Source organism: Panonychus citri, unplaced genomic scaffold (assembly GCF_014898815.1).
Source record: "Panonychus citri isolate SS breed McGregor unplaced genomic scaffold, ASM1489881v1 Contig00095, whole genome shotgun sequence".
Classification (NCBI taxonomy): domain Eukaryota; kingdom Metazoa; phylum Arthropoda; class Arachnida; order Trombidiformes; family Tetranychidae; genus Panonychus; species Panonychus citri.
The window spans coordinates 1,635,023-1,654,681 of NW_026515500.1; the positions used below are offsets into that span (position 1 = coordinate 1,635,023).

The 19,659-nt window shown below is 29.1% G+C and overlaps 1 protein-coding gene across 4 annotated transcripts; it reads left to right on the forward strand.

Annotated features, from left to right (window-relative positions):
* Window positions 1–144: 144 nt before the first annotated feature.
* On the forward strand, window positions 145–17,883 carry LOC128388133 (probable serine/threonine-protein kinase DDB_G0282963). 4 transcript variants are annotated; one of them, XM_053347496.1, is made up of 5 exons: window positions 145–627; window positions 11,269–15,010; window positions 15,435–15,716; window positions 15,817–15,960; window positions 16,046–17,883. In XM_053347496.1, exons 2-5 carry the CDS (start codon window positions 13,313–13,315, stop codon window positions 16,400–16,402), a joined length of 2,481 nt encoding a protein of 826 aa, XP_053203471.1. In that variant the 5' UTR covers window positions 145–627; window positions 11,269–13,312; the 3' UTR covers window positions 16,403–17,883. The 4 variants fall into 4 exon arrangements, with proteins under 4 accessions (XP_053203471.1, XP_053203468.1, XP_053203470.1 ...); XM_053347493.1 differs by having other exon boundaries at window positions 15,817–17,883; XM_053347495.1 differs by having other exon boundaries at window positions 149–627; window positions 11,269–15,004; window positions 15,817–17,879.
* The last annotated feature ends 1,776 nt before the right edge of the window (window positions 17,884–19,659 follow it).

Here is a 19,659-nt window from a genome sequence, read left to right on the forward strand (position 1 = left end):
CCAGAAAGAGGAAAAAAAAGTTCGGCTTGTGAATTTTTATTCTCTTGTTGTTATAAGAAGAAGAAGAGAAAAGAAAAAAGGTGAGCCGATTTTGTTCTTTTCTTTTTCTCGGCTTACAGATTTTCGTTCTTTTGTAGCTAAGAGAATTTTTCTCTTTCTCTTCTTCTCTCATTTTAACTCTTTCTCTCAATCGTTTCATCTTCACTTTTTATTATTAACCATTTATTTTGTTTTCTTTTTTCTTTTCTTTTATTTTCTATCAATTAATTGTTATTATTCTAATTAAATTGTTTAAACAATTAATTTCTCTCAGTGATCAAGTTCCACGTTGAAAAGTAAAACATTTTTTCTTCTCCGCCATCATCGGACAATTGGAGAACATTTTATATTCTTTTCTTTCTTTATTTTATTTTTTTCTTTTTTGTTTTAAATAGAAAAGTTGAAATTTAAGACTCCTTGTGATTTAGAAGAGAGAAGAGAGAGAAAAAAAGAAAACCAGTTAATGACAACTTTCATTTTGTGGATTTAATATTAACCCTTTTTTTTGGAAAGGGATTCCAATGGATCAATGGAAACCCTTTTCTTACCTCATCCAATAATCGAGGAGATTATCTTCCAGTCCAAAAGGTAAGATTGTTATTTTTTTTTCTTCTTAGAGATTAATCAGTTTTAATAGTTTCCTCTGTTTGCTTGATACAAATGATATTCAAAATTATCTTAATCTCAAGATGAATGTAGTTAAATGGTTTGTATAAAATCGTTGAGAGCGTTAGTCTTGTTTAATCCAGATAATAATTGAAACAAAATTATTAATACTAATTATCTGTTTCTAATCATTGATTGCTTTCTCTTTGTATAAATTGTCAATCATTTACAATCAACAAGTTAATACAATTTATAATTATTTTGTATTACATTTAATGTTACAATTTTTGTTTCTCTCTCTCTCTCTCTCATTCACTTTCATATATTTAATTTAATTGATCAGTAAACATGATCAATATCATGAGAGTATTGAATTAATTCACTTCAACTCTTTCACCTTCTCATTACAAATACAACATTTGATAAAATTGTTACTTTGTATCAGAAAAAAAATAATAATAATCTTCCCCCTCCATGTTTATCGTATATACTGAATAATATCATTCAACTTTGTTCTTGTAGAGTTGAAATGTCTGGATTTTTCTCGCTCCAAAGTGAACGAAGTGAACAGAAAGAAAAAAGAACGAAAAAAAAATTCTAAATGCTAATCCACTTTCCTGGGAGTTAATACTGAGCATTTAGAGTGACAGGTAGCTGATCAGAGAGAAAGAGATTGAGAGAGAGAGAGAAAAAATAGTGGATGAGGACGAATATGATGATTAGGAGACTAAGAAGAGAAGAAAAAAAGTTACATAAATTGATGAAGCAAAAAGCATACCCGGAAGTTGATAAAACTTTTGGAAGAGGTTATGATAGAAAACGATTGATAAAGAGAGAGAGAGAGAGAGAGAGAAAGAGAGAAATAAAAAATTGAAGACAGAGAGAAGACAGAGTAATGAAGAGACGGGAAGATAAGTATTGCGCCATGATTTTCCAAAGGTAGATTATACAATGTATATACAATGTATATACATTGTAAAAAAAGATGATGATGATGATGATTGAGAAGACGACATAGAGAAAAAGAAAGAAAAGTAGAAAGATGGGAGAACTCAGAATGTGAAATAGTTACCAACATCGTTCTAAGGTCACGAGTTGTAAGTCTTGCGTAGTCTGTCAAGTTCTATCGATTATTCGAAATAATGGAGAAAACATGATAAAGAAATAACGTCGAACATGCGTCTTGATTCATTCTATTAACAGACTTTTCTCTTGTTTCTTTCTCTTTCTCACTCACTCACTCACTCGTTCTCTCCCTCTCTCAATTTATCGTCTAGTGGAATGGAAAAAACAAGCTAAGAACGAAATTTGATCAGACAGAACTTTTCTCTCTTCTTTTTCTTTTCCTTCTTGTGCTCCCATTGAGAGAAAGGATAATAAAATTTTCTCTCTTAATAATCTCATCTACTCACTCTCACCTGAACCTTCATGATAGAAACAAAAAGAAAAGAAGAAGAAAAAAACGAATAGAAAAAAATAATCCAACAAATGTTTCATTCTAATGATTTTTATCACTACGCCAACGAACCTTAGCAAACGAAATAAAAACAGAAGAAAAAAAATTGAGCTCCAAGATGAAACTAGGAAGAAACTATATCAAGAACGAACAATGTATCAATACTTATATCGTTCTGTGGAAAATTTTTATTCTTTTACCATGTTATCTGATACAACGATTATTCATTGTTCAGAGTAATACCCAAAAGAATTGTTTTCAATTATTTGTTACATTGTTTCAATTTTTCATGTTTGTTGTTTTCTTTTATCACCTATGTAAATTTGTTGGAATCTTTTCTCTTCATCTCGTTCCTATGTGAATACTACTGAATAGGAATTAAGTTAATTTTCATTAACAGTAAGAGAAATAATTAATTGGAAAAATTCTGCAAACGAAGAAATTAGTTAATCATAATGTATGCAAACACAAGATTCGCTGATTTAATTGTGAAAGAACAACAAATTTAATCAATGAAACCTTTTTCCTCACCTGATTAAACGTCATAATCAACAATTATGACGTTTAATTAAATTAAATTAAATTTTCTTATCAATTCCCATTATGTATCTATTATATTAAGTATACAGTATGTATTTAACTCTCATGATAATCCATTTGATTACGACAACAATTAACTAATCCATTTCTCCTTTTTTATTCTTAAATAACATAATCTATGTTTTCTTATTAACTTTTCTTGTCTTGATTGTTAATCAATTGATTGTCAGAACAATTAGATTGACAATCAACGTTAATAAACTGGAAAAGTTAAACTTGAGTTGATTAGTTTCGTTGCCAAAAAAAATGTTATATAACCTTAATTGTCTTGGGAGTTTTTTTTTCATTATTTTGTATTACATTGTATCTAAATGAGATGAATGTTAATCATGTAACAATATACAGAAAAAAGTTTCTATTGTTATCAGTTTAATCACTGTTGATTTAAGAAACGGATTCAATTGTGACTTTTGTTAATTTTCATTCTGGTTAATTAACAGACTCATGAATACACTCAAATGTTAATGATTAATTTACGATTTCAACATGAATCATGATTATACTTAACTCACATGAGATAAAGTATTGTCTTAATTGTTATTGATTAAAATTGTTCATGATCTAAGATGATAATCATTATAGTCTTATTGAAATCGATATACATACATATTCATTTTCCTTTCAATTCTGTTAATTGTTGATTGTTCTTTGATTTAGATTTGATTCATTTAAATTGTTTGAAACTTGTTTTCAATGTTTAATTTAAATTTTTACGCTTGAAATGATCGCTGGAAAATCGGGAATTAAATTTAATTGCGTTAATTAAATGTTATTGATACTTTTTCATTGCTTTTTAATTACAAACAATCATTTAGTTGGCATTTATTATTCTTGATTGCCAATAATTTATTAATTAAATCATTTTAAATCACCTGAATCCTAAAGTGTTGTCTTGAAATAATGATTATAATTAAATATCAATAATTGAAACAATCATTACAAACCATTAAAATTAATTTCAATTGTAATCATTGGGACAAACAACAGTTTAGACATTAAATCATGATAATAATAACAATCAAACAATTTATGTACGATTGAGATTATGATTAACTGATTTTAAACTAAATTAAAACTCATCTTGAGGCTAAATTAAATGATTAAGAAATATTATTATTATTACAATGATTACTTAATTGTTCACAATTAAAATAATAAAATAACAGGTAAAAAAACATATTTAAGTTAAAACCTGAGAATCATGTTTGTGGAAATTAAATAGCTCATAATTAACAATTAACTTTTCAATGTTAATGGTTAAGCTCTGATCTTTGATTGATTATAATTAGGGCTAATTGTTATCATCACTAAATCATGACATCTGATATGCATGATAATTATCTGATTATCTTAATTGTTTAACTTAAAAACTTTCTCTCAATCTCTCAATTAATTAATTGTTTAACCCTTTCAACATACAAAAGTTAATTGCTTGAAATTAAACTCAATCAATATTGAAGATAATCAAGAATTAGAAATGATATTTTTCGTTCTAGCTTATTGATTATCAATTTAAAATCGTCAGCGAAATAACAATTAATCAAGGTGAACCTCAAACCCAAATCTAATAAAAGTAAAGGTTGTAATCGATATCGATGATTAATAAACAATTAACTTTGATTATCCAGGTAGAAGGTAAAAAAAGTCTAGACCTGGAAATAGATTGAAAAATTGATGTTGATTAAGGTATAACTTTAATCATGAATAATTTGTTGATTAACATGAAAATTAAGATAACCTTTTCCACCTTCAAATCCTAAGATCATAATGATTAAAGTTTTAAATGTTAATCAACGAAAGTTTTTTTTTCTTCGTCTTTTTAAATTAACTTTTCACTACGGGATATTGTTAATGAGAAAGTTAAATTAATCTCAAAGTAATTCAACGATTAGCAATATGATTGAAATTTATTAAAATTAAGTAAACGAAACAATTAGTTAACAAGTCGTTTTCTAGCAGGTTAATTACAATCAGTTTACGATGATGATTATGATGATCGGAAACAAATCAATAAGGAAATCAGTTAATTAATCAGATAATCAGACCGTTACTAAATTGTAAACGCTAACTCGAAATGATTAGTTAATTTTTCCCCCTTTTTTCCTTAACTTAAACCATTAATGAATTGAATCATTGATGAAATTTTGGTTAATATTCAATAATTAACTTTATTATTATTTATAATTGACTTAATTAAATGATTTTCAGTTGCAAATTGTAAACTTTAAATTATTGTTGATTAACTTGATCCTAACACAAAATCTTTTGGGTTAATTTGTAGATTGATTTAGTTACTAATAGCAACTAATTAGCTAAATTACTTTTTTGCTTCCAACTGAATGATTATCATTTTAAAATACTATCCAAATGAATTGGTAATTCAGTGATTTAAAGCAATTAAATCAATCACTTTTTTATTTAATAATTGAATTTGATTTTGCGTTTCTCTCTCTCTCCCTTGCTAGGCCACAATCAACACTATCAGAAAGTATTAATTTTGTTTGCATGTTGACACTTTGTACCATCATTATAATCAGAATTTATCTTCTCCATCTTCATGAAGATAATTACGGTAAAAATTGTAATTAGTTAACATTATCTCACACTCACAAAAGTTAAATTGATTAATTACAATTCTAATCATTTGTAATAATAAACTAAAAGTTAATGGACATTGGGGATATTTTACCGCTGAGAATTCAAATGTAACCATTAATTGAAGTCAATTGAATAATTTTTATAAAAAGTCACAAATCAATACACAACTCCATTGGCTATACGATTAATTGATATAATCAGATGAGATAGAACGAGGAAAAAAATTAATCAATCACAATTAAGTAAAGGTTCATGAAACTTGTTGATCAAAATATTAGATTATGTCAAGAGTTGATAAGTTACATTGTTATACTTGTTAACATTACAACGAGAAAATGTATAAATACCTTGATCGTTGAGATAAATCAACTAATTGTTACCGGTTATTTAAGTTGATGAGAATAAATTAAAGTTAATCATTGATTAAATAAATGATCAGGTCTGTGTTTCTTTCTGATTAAAAAGTCCATAGGTAAACCAAGGTTACTTATGGATATGGTTTAAATTGTAGCTGAGCTTGATTATGACGATGAAAATTAATTTTAAACAACAAGATAAACAAAAAAAACGTTGAGTTTATGATAAATTGTTGGCAATCAGGAATATAATTTTATTCAGAACTGAATGAATGAATAAGTAATATATTACCAGGAAAAAAAAGCCTTTGGGTATTTTGATGAACAATTTTCTTAATACTTTGGAACCATGATTAAAGCATGAAAAGTGCATAAATCAGTTGATCATCATGATGATAAAATGCCTTTAAGATATAAGATATTCAGCCTAGGAAGATGAAGTAAGATGATAAGATGATGATGAAGATGATGGTTATTTGGTAAATAGTTCATTGATTCATTTTGTACCCTTTTTTTATATTATGTTGTTGTTTTTGTTAATCATCCTCATTAGTTACATGAGATCAAGAAATAAAAGAAAAGGTTAATTTAATTACTATTAATTGATTCCTATTTTTCACACTTGTAAAAATAAAATATGAATTCATTGAAATGATTTAATCAATGAGTGAATGATGATTAGTTTGAATTATTATTCCTCAACCAAATTAGATTTAAACAGTTTTTGTTTCATGTGTTCCAATGTTGGAAAAATGAAATGAAAGCTGCATGGTTAATGAACTTTTCTGGAATAACATGATTATTATTATGATATAATGATTCTGACAACAAAATAAGATGAGACTGATTAGTTTTCCTCCCTCCTGTTACCTTGAAAATTACTGCAAGATGATGAAGATATATAGATGATGAGAGAGGATGAGGACGATAATGATGAGAGAGAGAGAAAAGGATTTTTAATATTATTCTTTATGATGAGAAAGAGATTGAGTTAAACAATTAACTTTTCAAGATGATGGTTAAAGGATGAAGATTATGATAATTATCATCCTTAATCTACCTTTAACCAGTTACACCCTTTGATCCCTTTGAAGATGATTAAGTTTTGATATCCATTCTTGTTACAATACTAACCACTTAATCATATTAATAGTAATAGCAATCAGTTAATTTCATTGCAAATATCAATATATTACTACATACTCTGTATAGACAAATAAGTTAAATATATATTGCAATTGATTCAACTTAAATTGATTGTGACAATTAATCATTGGTAAACATATACTAAATTCATAAAGGATAAACGGATTTGTCTTGTAACATATTAATCAGGTTTTCAACTTGATTGAATTTAAGGTTTGATTATATTAAAAGGTAAATCTTTAATCGCACTGATTAACGATTGGCTGAAAGCAAGTTTAATCAAACGTGTATCTATTGTATTAATCACCTTTAATCATCCCAACAATTATCAGTCAAATCGGTTTAAATTGTTATCCATTCTAACATGGTAATTTCAATTTGAGAACGAGATCAATGACCAATGTAACGAGTTACATTATTAGTTACAAATTGTATAATATTGAGCAAACTCACTTGAAGATTAATCATCTAGTTAATCGTAACTCCTATTCTGATATGAAGATGATTAAGATTAAATTGCAATTAAATGCAAACATTGAGATTATCATTGAGTGACTTATTTGAATGTTCATTTGTGTGCATTGCAAGAATCAGTTATTATCGTTTGGATTATCAATCGAATACAGAAAAAAGGAAAAAAATTGAATTTTAAGAAATTTCGGTTCATCTCTTAGCGGGAAGTTTACAGGGTGGGGGATTCAAAGTATCATCTACATGGTGATTACAACACTTGAACTTGAATCTTGAAATGAGTTAAACATGAACAGAGTAAATGTTCAATATTATAACAAATCTACAGGTCTTTAGATTATTATCAATACTGATTAAGATTGATTCTCATAATTATCACATTATCTGATTTTCATTTCAATGAATTTAATGAATTACCATTAATCTGGAAAAAATAAATAAAAGGTAGAAACTTATCAACCATTAATTTCATACCATTGGATTAAAAAGATTGATTTTTTTAAAGGTAACTTATCAGCGAAGAAGGAAAAAAGTTTCAACTGAGAACTTTTCTCTCTCTCTCTCTCACTCTCATGTAAGGAGTGTCAAGAAAGGGTGGGTATGATTCAGCTGAAATGCTGAATCAGGAATCAAAGAGATTTTTTTTCTTACACCCAGAAAATGATTCTATCCACCACCCTCTATACCTTCACCACAGGTACACATCTTCGTTACCTCCTCCACCTCCACTCCTCAGTTGATGTTATAAAATGTTTCCATCAGTTGGCAGCATTTAATTTAAACTGTTGAATTAATTTGATTGAGAAATGCAAAAAATGATTAGATGTTAATTGCTATCTAATATTTAACCAGTTATGATTGTTGACCGTTGACTTTTATTAATATAAGTTTATGCTGGTCAAGTAGCTGATTAGATGTAAAATTAGTTGGTCAAAATACTAATTTACTTTGATTTTAACATAATTTCAATGAATGACCATTAATTACCTGTAATTATTATCAAATTATTATTTTAATTTCTATAACTTTTTTTTTAATTTCCATCATCATTATCATCGTCATGATTAACATGATTTTTTTCGTGATTGCTGCTTAAATCATCATTTCTTTGTAGTTAATTAGCTGAGTTCATTGAGTTTTAAGTACAACCTCATTTAACACCAACAATATAAACAATTAACTTGATTATTATTAATAAACTTATCTTGTTGTTTTTGTTTTTGGTTTTAATTGTGTTTTATTAAATATCTGATTAATTTTTGAATTATATTGAAACGCTCAAACCAAAACGTAGGCTTAAATTGTTTGGGTTCCTGATTCAATTGGTCCTAATTAAGGTTTTAATAAAATATATCATGTATATTTCATGATCACGCCTTGATAATAATAAGGATCAATCAGGCTGATTTAATTTTTTTCCGAGTAAATTAATTCTTTTTGATCAAAGTTAATCAATCAGAAACAATAGAAACAACAATTAACTCAATTTTTGTTTTTCTTTTCTTCATATTAGATTCATGGGATAAATTAATTCTCTCCTTTAATTAATATCAACATTCTTGAATTATGAATCTGTAAAAATAATTGTGAATCTTTTATCATGTTAACAACTAACAATTAATTTTAATTGTTGTTCAATTCGATAAATGAAATCTACACCAAATTCACAATTAGATTGAATAAAACAGTTTTTTACCTCAATTCTTGATTGTTACTGGTTAAATGTTGAGTTAATTTCCTTTCTCATGATTATGATTCTAGATTAATGGTCATTGATAAAATTGTCAAGGCCAAGGTTAACTGGTCATTTCTCATGGACTCTCACAATCATTTCATTTTTCTAACCCATAATTTTGTTGATTGACAATCAACCATTTTAACCCTTTTCTTGTTTATCAACGCAAAAAATAATTAGCACGTTAATTGATGTTTGATTAATTGAAGATAATTAAATATTTAAGTTTGAGAGAGAGAGAGAGAGAGAGAGAGAGAGAGACTGGATGAACGGATGAAGATGAGGATAACCGTGAAAAAGAAATGATGATGATTATGATTAAGGAAGATGCTTTTAGAGGATGAAGATAAAAAATCACATAGATTATCATGTTATCAGTATAATTGATAATGATTAAGGATCTTATTTCCTGTTCACATATATGACATTACCCTTAGGCTACTGACAATGTTTGTCCAATGTCATTTTTCATTCAATTTTATAGCTTGAACTTTTATACATAAATTGCTGGTAACAATTTCAATGATAATTAATTTGATCATTACACTTGAAATTAATTCAAATTAAAGACTATCCTAAAGATGATAGTGATAGTGGTCATCATTTATGGTTACGTTAACAATTAATCACTATTGTCTCAGGAGCAAGATGAATTATTAATAAGGTAATCTATTACCTGATTAATGGTGATTATCTTAGAATCTTAATTTTTTTTATTGTTGCATTTTGATAATTGATTGTTACAATTTCTCTCTAATCATTGGGAAAACACTGCTATTATATCAGCTTAGTGTTAATCTTTTATATTAATAATCAAACATTTTGAGGTTGATTGATTTTGATTAACTCTAATTCTGCGTCTTGATTAATTGTTGTTACACTTGTAATACTTGTATTAATACGGATTCTAATTAACTAACCAGATACATACTCTTAACCCAGATCAGCCTTTTTTTCATCATTTGGTGTTTCAATTTGTTCATTTATCATGATATAATTTGAGAAACTGGCGAAATCAAGTTGAAAAGTTTTTGAAACTTTTCAGCTGATTCTTATTAACCCATCTAAATAATGATAGTTTTATAAACATGATTTAAGATGATGATGATGATGAAAATAATAATAATAATGATGATGAGGATGAAGATGATAACTCTTTCTTACCAATAGATTTAATATAATTAAAATAATACCCTTGGGCAGGGTTTTGATTAGGTTGGACTTTATAACGATTATGTTTTATTCAGGTCAATTTGATAATCACTTTTTTTTCATCATCTTATTATTTAATGACATTTTTCTTACTTTTATTATAACCTTAATTTTGTGTATTAAAAATAATTAAGTAACAAAAATTAAATCACTATAAATTTCTGATAACATTAACATACATATTAATATAAATCTAAATTGTCATGAGCAATTATCGTTCAATTGTGATGACGATGATTATGGTTTGCAAGGAAGAGGAAGAGGAAATGCAATACTGATACAAAAAAAAGGAAAAAACAAACGAAACTTGTTAGAACATCTTATCGATTCTCAAAGTTTGGACCTTTGCGATTCTCACTCGAAAAGTTCAAAAATAATATCAGTTACTAGTGTTTTCTTGGTATATGACAAAAAGGATTTTAAATATTAGTAAAAACTAAATAAGATAAGACTGGAAATTGATTATAAAGGGATGATAATAAAATATTGGGAGATTAGAGAGAGAGAGAGAGAGAGAGAGAGAGAGAGAGAGAGAGAGAGAGAGATGATTATGATTATGAAACCAGTTAAACTAGTATTGGATTAAGAGCTTAAATCTAATTTAACTCCTAATTAATCTTACATCTCGTTTAACTCTTACAGGGTGTGGGATCAGTAGTTCTTGATTAGTGAATTTGATATTGATTATGATGAATCTATGATGTTCAGATTATATTGATAACCCTTGAAAACAATACAAATGAATTCTGATAACATTTAATATTGTTTATCAACATTAATCTAAATTGGTGTTACTTGAATACCTGTTATTCAATTGACCCTTTAATGTGTCTGGAGTTTTTTTGTTGTTTTTTGTTGATTAATAACTTGAATCTTAATCTAATCTGTTTCTGGTTAACCAAATCGTAAGAAAATTATTATAACTTTAATCTCTCATTAATCTAATAATTTGATGAATGATCATTGAAATATAGACTTTTAATTAAGACTTCGTCTAATCCATTAGCTGTTTTCTAATTACTAATTTATTTTTTTTTTGCTGCAAACAGATTCAATCTTGGAAATTATTGCCACTAACAATATCGTTGATTGTTAATCCATCTCTAATTGTTACCCGTTAATTGTACGGTAAAAGAATTGAAAATTAAGTTATCACTAGTTTGTAACCGCAAAGAGATTAACATCAACAACGTTGGAAAAAAGTTTCATCAATTAACTCACCTCTCCTTTTCATCATTTAATCATCATCATCATTTTCAACATAACCATTATCTTAATCATCAACTAGCTTAATCTAAATTAAAAAACAATCAACTATAATCATAATAATCGTCAAGGTGAGAGAGAGAGAGAAAGAAATAATCAGTGAGATGAAAGCCTGAAGAAAAGATTAACCCAAAAATATGGCTTATCTAAATGTTAATTATGGTAACAGTTAGCCAATGGAAAACAATTAAAGTTAATTCAGTTATAAAGTGGTGATGATCAACGCGAAACTTTTATCAACAATTAACAAAATGTTTTCTACCTACTCAGTTACTGATGATGGAAAACAAGTCATTCCAATAAAATGGTTTATCCTCAATGGATTAATCAGATAATCCGATGAACAATTTGAAGGCCATCAAATCAACAGTCATATTAAATCAATGTCCTTCTAGTCGTTGATTAAAAGTGAAATAATTGAATCAACAACAACAACAATTTAAATCAAATTGTCGCAAGACACTAAAATTGAATCAAACTGAAACATTGTTTTGTTTTTCCTCCTTCTTAATTGTGATTAGTTTATCTTTGTTTAATTTGTTTTAATTAATTCAAAAATTGTTAAAATCAAAGTTGAACATTGATGAACTTTAAACTTAAATGAAATTATCTCAACGTTGATTAAGTTAATTGTTTTTAGTTCAAATATTGTGGATTATGATTAACATAGTTATGTGTCTTACCAAGGATAGGAAAGGATTAATCAACAATCATTTGTGTGCCATTTTTAATTGTTGTGTTTAATCATCATAATCATCATCATCGTTACAATTAACAACTTGGTTATTTAATTGTTTCCATGGACAAATAGTCCCTAAACAAAGTTAATCACTCATATAACAATTTAAATTGTTGGATTAAAAACTACAATCAACAGTTTTTATCAAAACTTTCAGCACCTTAATACCAATAATAAGCAGTTAATTTAATTAATCATTGAAACTTATTAGTTATCATTAGTGTGCTGAAGTAAAAACACAAATGATCTCGACATTATAACTTAACAATTAAACGGAAATTTAATCAATCAAAATCGTTAATTTGATTGATAACAATTTAATTTTCTTCTCAATCAAAGGCAAATACCGAACGGATTAACCTTATCAACCAATTGTTAAACTACTCACAATTATAATTACCACTCAAAGTGGTCAACAATTAAATTGTTTAATTAATTGGCTGATTGTTAGAAGTTTCAATTTAAAAACAATTAGATTGAATAACTAATTGTTACACTTGATTTTTCGAGTTATCAAGTAAATTAAACCCGAAAAATAGTCATCAACTGTTTTCTCATTGCAAAAAAAGGAAACAACAATTAAGTTAATCACTGTTTCAATTGTTAATATTAAATTAACAAAATTAGTCTCTTTGGGAAATTAATTCAATCGCTTTTGATAAAATCACATTTGCCCAAGGCAAAAAATTGCTATAGCAATTAAAAGATTGGATTAAATTAACTAGAGACTTTAATCAACTTACTCAAGTCAACAACTAATCACGAAAATCTTCAAATAAATCACCGAGAAACAAAATTAAATCAATCAAACAATTAAAACCAACGAAAGCAAGAATCCAACGATTGTCAATATTGGTTAAACTGTTGATTGACAAATCGATTGAAAAACAAAAAGAGACTGACAATTAATTGTTAATCGCATATTATAATAGTTTAATTAAAGGAAAAGTTAAAAAGGCTACGTGACTTAATTGGATAATTAAATTAAATCAACTGTTAATTGTGTCGTTTCTGTCGACGATAAACAAAGAGAAAGTTTTAGAATCGGGATTGGAATCGATTCTTTTTCCTGATCGGTGTTTCGGATAATGCAGAACGGAGCTTTTCCTTGGGTCGGATCATCGACTTTAGGAGGACCAGGACAAAAGTGGCCTGGCTATCAGGCCAGTATAACCGATTTATTTTTAAAGAAAAGTTCACCTCATCAACTTCATCATACATTTCCCTCTGGTATCTCTCAATTGGCCGCCGCATCATCTTACCTTGAAAAGATGACCGGGTTTACTCAAACGGTAACATCATCATCCTCCTCCTCGGGCGGAGGATCAGGATCCTCGGGTGTTAACAGTTCAGCTGGAGCATTATTAGCGTCCGCTCATCATCTTCATCATCACCAACAACAACAACAACAACAACAACAACATCAAGCACAAAATAGTAACATCAATGGGCATCAATTACCATCACAACTGAATCATCAACAACACCAACATAATTCAACACCAACAACAACAACCTCAGGTACCAGTTCATCATCAACACCAAGTCCATTGAGTTTTGTTCACAATAAATGTCCTCATCACTCCGATAAGGATAAACCAAGTGAACATTGTGGTTTATGTTTAAGTTCAAATAATAATAATAACACAGGTTCGAATGGTCAATCTCGTTCCCTTGTTAGTCCATTGAATAATAATAGTAATAGTAACAGTAATAGTAATAATAAGGAGAAAGATAATCAAGATAATCTTAATCTATCAAATAATTGTCTCAATAGACACCAATCCAATAATTCAACATCATCTTCCTCCGGACCAAATACCAATAATAATTTTAATAATAATAATACGAAGTGTCCTCATCATGATAATCATAAGAAAGGTAATTCATGTAACATGTGCCAGACTTATTCCGCTCTACCCATTGGCGGGGGTGGTGATGATACACTAACCAATAATTCAAGTTTGAAAAGCCTCACTAGTGCTAGTACATCAAATTTACCATCTAGCGGTAATTGTACAACAAATGCTGGTACCGGTGGCGGTGGTGTTGATGGTGTTGGTGGGGGTGGTAATAGTAATGAAACTCGTTCTGGTTCCAGTGAAGCCGCACTTGTTGCCGCTGCTGCAGCAGCTTCGATATCTTCGGTTACTGCGGCCATGTTAGAATCAAAAATTGCTCATCATTCCTCTTCTTCAATTTCTCACCATAATCATCATAACTCAACTGGATCAACAAACTCACCAACATCCGCCACCCATCACAATAATCCGCATCATCATCACCATCACCATCATACTTCCTCCACTTCCCATCATGCTAATTCCCATCATCATCATCACCATTCCTCTTCATCCTCTTCATCTGCAACTCACCATCAATTGCACCATGGTCACCATCATCATCTTAATCCATCAGGTTCATCTCCATCGATTGCGTCTCCAACTCATTCATCAGTCGCAGCTCTTGCTGCAACTGGTCATTCCATTGGTCATCACTCGCACCATTCCCATCACTCTCATCTTGCTCACTCATCACCTTTTACCAGTACAAGTTTGTCCTCACTTATACCTCATTCCAATGGTCCATCAAGTCTATACTCACGTCGCTACTCAACTGGTTCAACAAGCTCATCGGGTGACCAACGATCTAAACATGGTAGTAGTTCAAATAGCGGACGAACTTTTCTTTGTCCAGTTTGTTATCGACTCTTTACCCAAAAGGGTAACCTCAAGACGCACATGATGATTCACACTGGCGAGAAACCTTTCGGATGTCAGGTAGGGGTAATTATTTTTTTCGTTCTTATTCCAATTTCGTTTAGTGATGGACAATATCAAAAGAAAAGTATTATTATCATCAAAAATATCTATTAGAACATATTATATAAACATCGATAAAATCTATAATTTCCAAAGAAAAAGCAAGTGAAAAAGTAAGAGAAATAAAAGGAAGGAAAAAGTTAGATCAGGAAAAAATAAAATCGAAAATTACTAAAAATGAAATAGTAAAAAAGAAAAATTATCGATATTCTTTTACTAATATAAATCGATAATAAATCGCCAAACCAAAATATCGATATTCAATAATCGATAACGATTAATACGATTATTATTGTCCATCACTAAGATTTTTTTTTGCAAGAAAAAAAAGTTCAATTGTAATTTATCTCGATGGATGACTGTTGATTTGGATTCCATTGATTTTCAGATATGCGGGAAAAGTTTCACTCAGAAAGGTAACGTTGATACACATATGAAGATACACACTGGAGAACGAGATTATCGTTGTCATTATTGTGATAAAGGATTCACTCAGAAAGGTAACCTGAAGACTCATGTCCGCTCTGTCCATACCAAAGAGAAACCATATCTTTGTGGTATTTGTGGTAAAGGTTTTAGCCAAAAGGGTAACATGCATACCCACCTGAGAACCCATAGTAAAGACAATAGGTTTCCATGTGCTCTTTGTGGTAAAACATTTTCTCAAAAGGTAATTTTGATTGAATTTGATTGGAAAACCAATTTAATTAGTGAATTTGGTGTTTATGATGTTTTCTTTGTTTTCGTTGTTATTTCAATTTTATTTTCAGGGTAATCTTAAGACTCACATGCAAAGGCACAATGGTGTGGCTCCTGCTCGTCGAAATCCATCCAAAAAAGGCTCAAAATCAGGTCATTCTGGAGGAAACAATTCATCAGGAAGCGGAAACAATACTGCCAACATTAATAATCAGGTAAATCGAAGTTCAAATAATAATCAGTATTTTAATAATACTGGTAAAAGTGGTTCCGTTGATCGTAAGCCTTTTAGCTCATCAGGTAACAGAGCAACAACAAGCCATGAAGGAATCGGCCTCGTCCCACACCAATCCCATCATCAACAGCAACACCACCACCACCACCATCACCACCAACTCCACTCATCACACTCATCATCAGCCGCTGCTGCCGCCGCAGCCGCTGCAGCAGCATCTGCCCTCTTCAATGGATCTTCATCAGCACCATCGATCTCTTCAATCTTACCTATGGTCCTCACAACTTCACGATCCTCATTGTTACCCAATATCACACAGAATCAGCAACAATCATCATCTCAACAGCCTACAGTTAATGGACAACAACAACAGCACTTCCAAGGAGTCCAACCGATGGACTTCTTCTGGCCTACAGGGGTGACCACTTGCTGATGATGATGACCAAAGAAAAGGAAAAAGATGAAAGAAATTAGCGGACAAATCGAACAGGATGAGAAGAATACACAAGATGATTGGTTCACAGACTGGACAAAGGAAGGATGGACAATCAACATGAGCACCAGCAGAAAACTTTTGACCCCTTCAAACAATGAGGATGGACACAAATGACCGTCAAGAGAAAACAACAAACCAACAAATCAACATAAAAGCCAATCCATTTATTGAGAGATACTCAATCATCAATCATTATTAAATCATATTCAAGTTTTTTTTTGTTTTATTAATCACAATCTTTATTAATAATATATTGATTGTCTCATTCAATTGAAGTACTCATCATGTGACGCTTATACTTAATTTACAATTTAGGATGTTTCAAAAGCTCACAATTAAACAAACAATTACAAAAAAAAAGTTGTAATTTACAAACAAAACTCACAAATCAACAACAATTTGTTGAACCCACAAAACAATTCAAACCAACTCAATGTTAAATATCAACAATTAATAATACAAATTGCGTCTTCAATCATTTTCCTTAATTATCGTCAGCCTTGACCTTCGTTAATTTTAAACATGATATTTAAAAAATTGAATAATTATCAATATTATTGATCAAAAATAATCCACAAATTAATTGTCACAATTAACTGAAAGAAGAAAAAAAATTCAAACAAATAACTTTTTTTTTCATCTTTTCTTTTCCCAATGTCTTTTCAATGGTTCAAAACCTATTCCTTTTTTTTGTCTCTCTCGCTCTCCATCAAATCAAATTAACTAATTAATTAATTAATCAAATTCAATTTGCTCATTGTAAGTTCAACTCTAAACAAAATACAAACAAAAAATTGTCAACTTTTCATTGTCTTATTGATGATTAACAATTAAATCACAAAGCCAACCTTTTTCCGTAATCAAAACGTAACTAAATCAGTTTGAAATTTAATTTGTTCACAATGATTAAGAGCGAAAAAAAAATAAAAAAGCAAATTAACTTAAACAGTTGAATTTGATTAAAGCAACAGGTAATTTATGATGATAATTAAGATGATGTTTAGTGTAACTATACAAAAGTAATGACATTTGATTGGGACGCAATTAAAGTCACAACTTTAAATTAGTGTAACAATTTTTTACCCTTTCCAATGATACAACTTTGTAATAATCATTTACGCTCTTGTCATATTAACAATCAACTGGATTAAATTTGATTGAAATTTTCTGAAGCTAAGAAAATGTCTCATCAATGAGACATTAACCAAGGTGAGTTTCAACAGGTAACATCACATAACCTTGTTATTTATTATTATTATCACATCTTCCAAACTGTTCAATGGTTAATCATCACCATCAACAAGTAATCATCATGTTCAATCCTGATCTTTGGTGTAAATGATTTCTTTGTCCTTGTTAGAGAAATTGTTACTTATTGGTATTTAAATTGACTTTTCCACTATAACGATTGACTTTTTTTTCTTTTGGAGAAAAAAAAGTTTCATTGAGATTTTCTCTCTCTCTCTCTCTCTCTCTCTCTCGCTGGAGAAACCAAAAAGTTTCAACTTCTCTCTATGGATAGTTGGACACAGAATCGGTTGTAACCTTGGAATTGCTCATGATAGCTAACGATGGAAACGTTAGTACAGGAATAAGAAAAAACTAACCATCATGTTAACTGAGTTTCCATTACCTGAGTGCAGGAGAAAAATTGAAACGTTTCTGTTTTTTTCCATTCCCTTAGCAACCAATATATTTACTTTATTTATATGTATTTTCGAGACGCTTTTCAACCATGAAAATTTCAATGGATTTGAGCTGATTACTGATGTTGCTCATCATGATGATGAGCTTCACTTATCCCATTCTATTGATTAATCCAGATTCATGTTTATATTTTTAATCAATTTAATGAATTAAATTACTAGTTTACATTTACCTGAATGTGTATGTTTATCCCTTTTCATCATTAACTCTTTGGTTAAAAAGATATTTACTCAACCATATAAATTATACTCTCTCTCTCCTTCACAATACAAATTGATAATATATTTATATTGAATCATATTAATTATAATCATGTTTCATCTTGAGTTTATTATGATTAACAGCGTTTTCTTTAATCATTTTCAGCTCTTTGTTTACAATTTTTGCGCAAAAATAACAATTACAAATGCAAATCAGCTAAAGGCTTGGGTCGATTTACATAAGCGAGTAAATTGTTAATCTTAATCTGGTTTCAATTAAGTTCCAATTTTAATTGCTAATTTTGTTTCTCTGTTTGTTGTAAATATACATTTAAATCATTGTACTTCCAAAGGTATGTAATTATTGGTAAAAAGTAGAGAGAGAGAGAGAGAGAGAGAAAAATATCAAAAGGAAGCGGAAATTGTTGATGATTCACAAAAAAATGAAACATATTAATTAAACGTAGACACAGTTAATTGATTTTGTTAACTTACCTTGAATTGTGAATTGAATTAAGTTTCCAATCTTATGATTAACTTTTCTATTAACATATTCAGCTTTCGTAAATGTTAAGGTAATCTTTTAATCGGGACTGAAAATTAATCTTAATTCAAATTGTGAATTCTGTTTAATTTATTCCCATGAGATGAAGTAAGTTTAATGAAGCAATTGTTGATAATTGTCATTTAAACTTCGGTGAATTGGTTAATTAGTTAAATTGTAACAATTGAAAAGTTGTAACAAAGGAAAGTAGTTTGAAAGTTACTATTCAATGAGAATGCATGAGAAAACAATGAAATTTAATAGACAGAGGATTCGACAGAGAAAGAGAGAGAAGAGGTAAAAAGAGTGAGAAAAGTTGAAGAGGGAAAGGTAAGGACGTGAGTGTGGACAAGGTCCAGTACAGATCTTCAATCCAATATCAATCATGAAAGAACCTGAAAAAAAATCATGAACTTCAATGGAGAAGAAGCAAAAAAAAAGTTATCACTCAAGCCTAAGATAAACAAATGCTTGAGGATAAATGAACTAATCAAATAAGAAGAAGAAGATGAAACAATGTTAACAATTAACAATTAACAATTTACCTGAACTATTACATTATGATAATAATACCGAATAAGTTGAACAGTCTAATGAAAAATATTGTGCCAATTGGACAATCACATCAATGGAAATAGTAGCAAAGGTAATGATTACTATTTTACTTTTGTGCCTCTAGAACTCAAGATATTCAGATTTATTGGAATACAAGAAAATTACCATTCGACTATA